The sequence below is a fragment of the Echinops telfairi genome, unplaced genomic scaffold (assembly GCF_000313985.2).
Source record: "Echinops telfairi isolate 266 unplaced genomic scaffold, ASM31398v2 ScPeMD7_5592;HRSCAF=6446, whole genome shotgun sequence".
Classification (NCBI taxonomy): Eukaryota; Metazoa; Chordata; class Mammalia; order Afrosoricida; family Tenrecidae; genus Echinops; species Echinops telfairi.
This window is the reverse complement of record NW_022109491.1, coordinates 46,045,759-46,048,654: the sequence shown is the minus strand read 5'-3', so window position 1 is coordinate 46,048,654 and position 2,896 is coordinate 46,045,759. Positions and strand designations below refer to the sequence as shown.

At 45.0% G+C, this 2,896-nt stretch overlaps 1 protein-coding gene across 1 annotated transcript in view; it reads right to left on the bottom strand.

Moving 5' to 3' along the window:
- SLC24A3 (solute carrier family 24 member 3) overlaps positions 1–2,896 on the bottom strand; it is a 422,380-nt gene that overhangs the window by 32,560 nt on the left and 386,924 nt on the right. The window contains exons 10-11 of the mRNA XM_045295261.1: positions 1,909–2,069; positions 712–949 (exon numbers count right to left, since the gene is read on the bottom strand). Coding sequence (XP_045151196.1) covers positions 712–949; positions 1,909–2,069 — 399 coding nt within the window. The remainder of the gene's footprint in view (positions 1–711; positions 950–1,908; positions 2,070–2,896) is intronic.

Genomic DNA, 2,896 nt, shown 5'->3' with positions numbered 1-2,896 from the left:
AAGATTAGAGGCTTTGGTCCATCCACAGGCACCTCAGAAAAAAGTCCTGGTACTTTACTTTTGACAACTTGATCCTTGGAAACACTATGGTGCACATTCAACTCTGGCAGCCATGGGAGCTTCATGAGTTGACATCCGCTTGATGGCAACTGATGTTTAACTGGAATATGTTTTGCCCAAGTTTTCATCTCCTATGGTGCTCATCCTGGGGACAGCAGGTCATGAAAGTGGAGGGGTATGAATGGGAGCAAGTAGCAGAAAGTGAGAAGGAGAACAGAGGCTGGGTGGGACTGCTATATGCATTTCTCAGGGCTAACTTGCTGGGTTAGCTCCCATGGCCAAATGAAACTCAGGGGATGAATCTTCTTGCTCCTGAAAATAAAGTTGTCTTGCTGACCTGGGTTCCTCCTAAATACAAAAAATGTCCACAGAACACCTAAGTCAAAGAGGATCCCTTCCACAGGAAGCCAACAGATTTTGTCATGGTCCAAATTTCAGCCGATGATAATGTGCCACAATTTTGGTCATCTTTGGAACCTCTGCAACAGAGTCCTGCCCATTGGAGAACTGCCATGCAAATACCTTTATGCTTCTAGAAATAGAAATAGTTTCATTGAATGGCAAAACAGACAAACAAACAATAAGGAAAGGACACCCATACACTAGTTTCAAAAGAACTCCCAACCTCAGCCCAGATGAAGAAACTCTTACAGGGGGGGTCAAATGGTGTGTATGGCCCTTCTTCTTCATCTTCCTCTTCCTCGTCCTCATCATTCTCATTGTCCATCTCATGTCTAGCCTCGGCATCATCTCTGCGGGTCCCATTGACACTCCTGTCTAGGGTATTGCTGGGACCTGTCCCATTCTCCACTGTGTGCTTGATGGGGATTTTGATGGCCACCTCAGATTCTCCATTGGCACAAGCTCTGCTGTTTATCAGTCTTTGTCTCTGCAAAGAGAAACGAATGTTCTTACCTTGGTCCAAGGCATCTCAAAGACCCTAAATCCAGAAGATGAGATCTTAGGATTCCCCCCCAGTCAGCTGATAGAAGATGCTTCCAGAAGGCCTGGAGTCAAGTGAGAGGTTCTTGAAAGTAATAATCAGCTCAGACAAACTCGTGAAGGAAGGAAAGATGAACTTTTTCACAACTCATTGGACCTTAGATTCCCTTAGAGCCGTGGTTCTCACCCTTCCCCATGCTGCGACCCTTTAATACAGTTCCTCATGTGGTGGTGACTCCCAACCATAAAATTATTTTCTTTGCTACTTCATTACTATAATTTTGCTATTGTTATGAATCTGGCGACCCCTGTGAAAGGGTTGTTCTACCGCCAAGGGGGTGGTGACCCACAGGTTGAGAACTGCTGCTCTAGAGGAAAATGGCCAGGATGCACACGTGTTTTCTATGGAGTTTCTTGATTCTTGTGCACTGCGGTGGTATCGCTCGTCTGTAGCTCATTGGTGAGAAAGCCTAACAAACACACTTGGACAAGTGTATCACTTAGGCTGCCATTCCAGGAAAATTTAGGTCAGAGATTGTATTACTTAAACCAATATAACCATTAGTTCGCAGCCACTTCTGTGCAAGTTTACAGCAGGGGGATTTATGTCAATGGGAAATGAAAATTAAAAAAGGTATGTAAAAGGGGGAGAGGAGAGGTTTCCACATAACTGGTAGCGAGACTGTATTTTTCAGAATATGGACAGAACCTCAGGGACCAGCATACCCAGATGGTGCAGTGAGCACAGATGTCGGGAAATGGCTGGCGGATTTTTGCATGAAACTATGAGTTAGGAGCTTCTGCTTTTGAACTAGGACATTTTCTGCCCTTCTCACAACTCTATCCTCCCACCCCCTCTGCCCCGTCCCAATCCAGTGTCAAATGGACTGTGCTTTCCCAAGATACCTCATTGATCAACATGCGGCTGGCCATGGAGAGCCGGGTCTTGGGTGGAAAGTGGCTTGTTATCATGATTCGAAGGCCAGCCTCAGAAAAAGAGAGCTGGTGTGGATACTCGGACAGCAGCTCATCCACCATGATCACGGATGCTTTGCGGTGGAAATCGGCTGGGAATAAAAAACAGTAATGAAATAAAATAGAACGAAGGTTGGGATCAGGGAAGAGGTATTCATTCAACTTATCTTTCCTTTTCTTCACCCATCTCTTCATCCCTTTCTCTCTCCATCCTCTAGTCATCCATCCATCCATCCATCCATCCACCCATCCACCCATCCACCCATCCATCCATCCATCCATCCATCCACCCATGCATCCATCCTCTATCCATCCATCCATCCATCCATCCATCCAGGGAGAATGATAGTGAACAAAATTTAGAAAAGAGTCAAAACGTTCCTTTCTATTTGGTTCATTGATAGCTCTTTTGAACTAACTTTAAACACATTAAACATCATTTATTGACACATTAAGAGTGGAAAACATAAGAGAATTCCTCACTATCCTCAAATGAATTTCCCCCACTGTTACTAATTGTGTACAGAAAAGATCTCTGACCCCATTAACCTTTAGTAAGTGCCAGTAGTATTCATACGGAGCAGTTAACATCTACACAACTGATTTTTGGGCCACTGGGAGGACTTGGCGGGCAGTGTTAACAGTTCCTCAGCCCCCACGTAGGTGGAGCTCAGAAGGTGTAAGTATGTGAGCCTCGCACATTATAGACAGAGGTTAAAGGTACAGCGACATGGGTTAAATTATGTGTAGCAATTTGCCATGTGACCTAAAAGAGTGTTTTACCAAGGACCAACACCTCTGTCTATGAATAAGCAGTATTTGCACATTGTACCCTGGCAGCTGCTGGGCAGTCTTCCCTGGTCCTGGCACCTGATTTTTAAACCACTGAACCGTGAAATGATCTCTGGAAACACTGAGT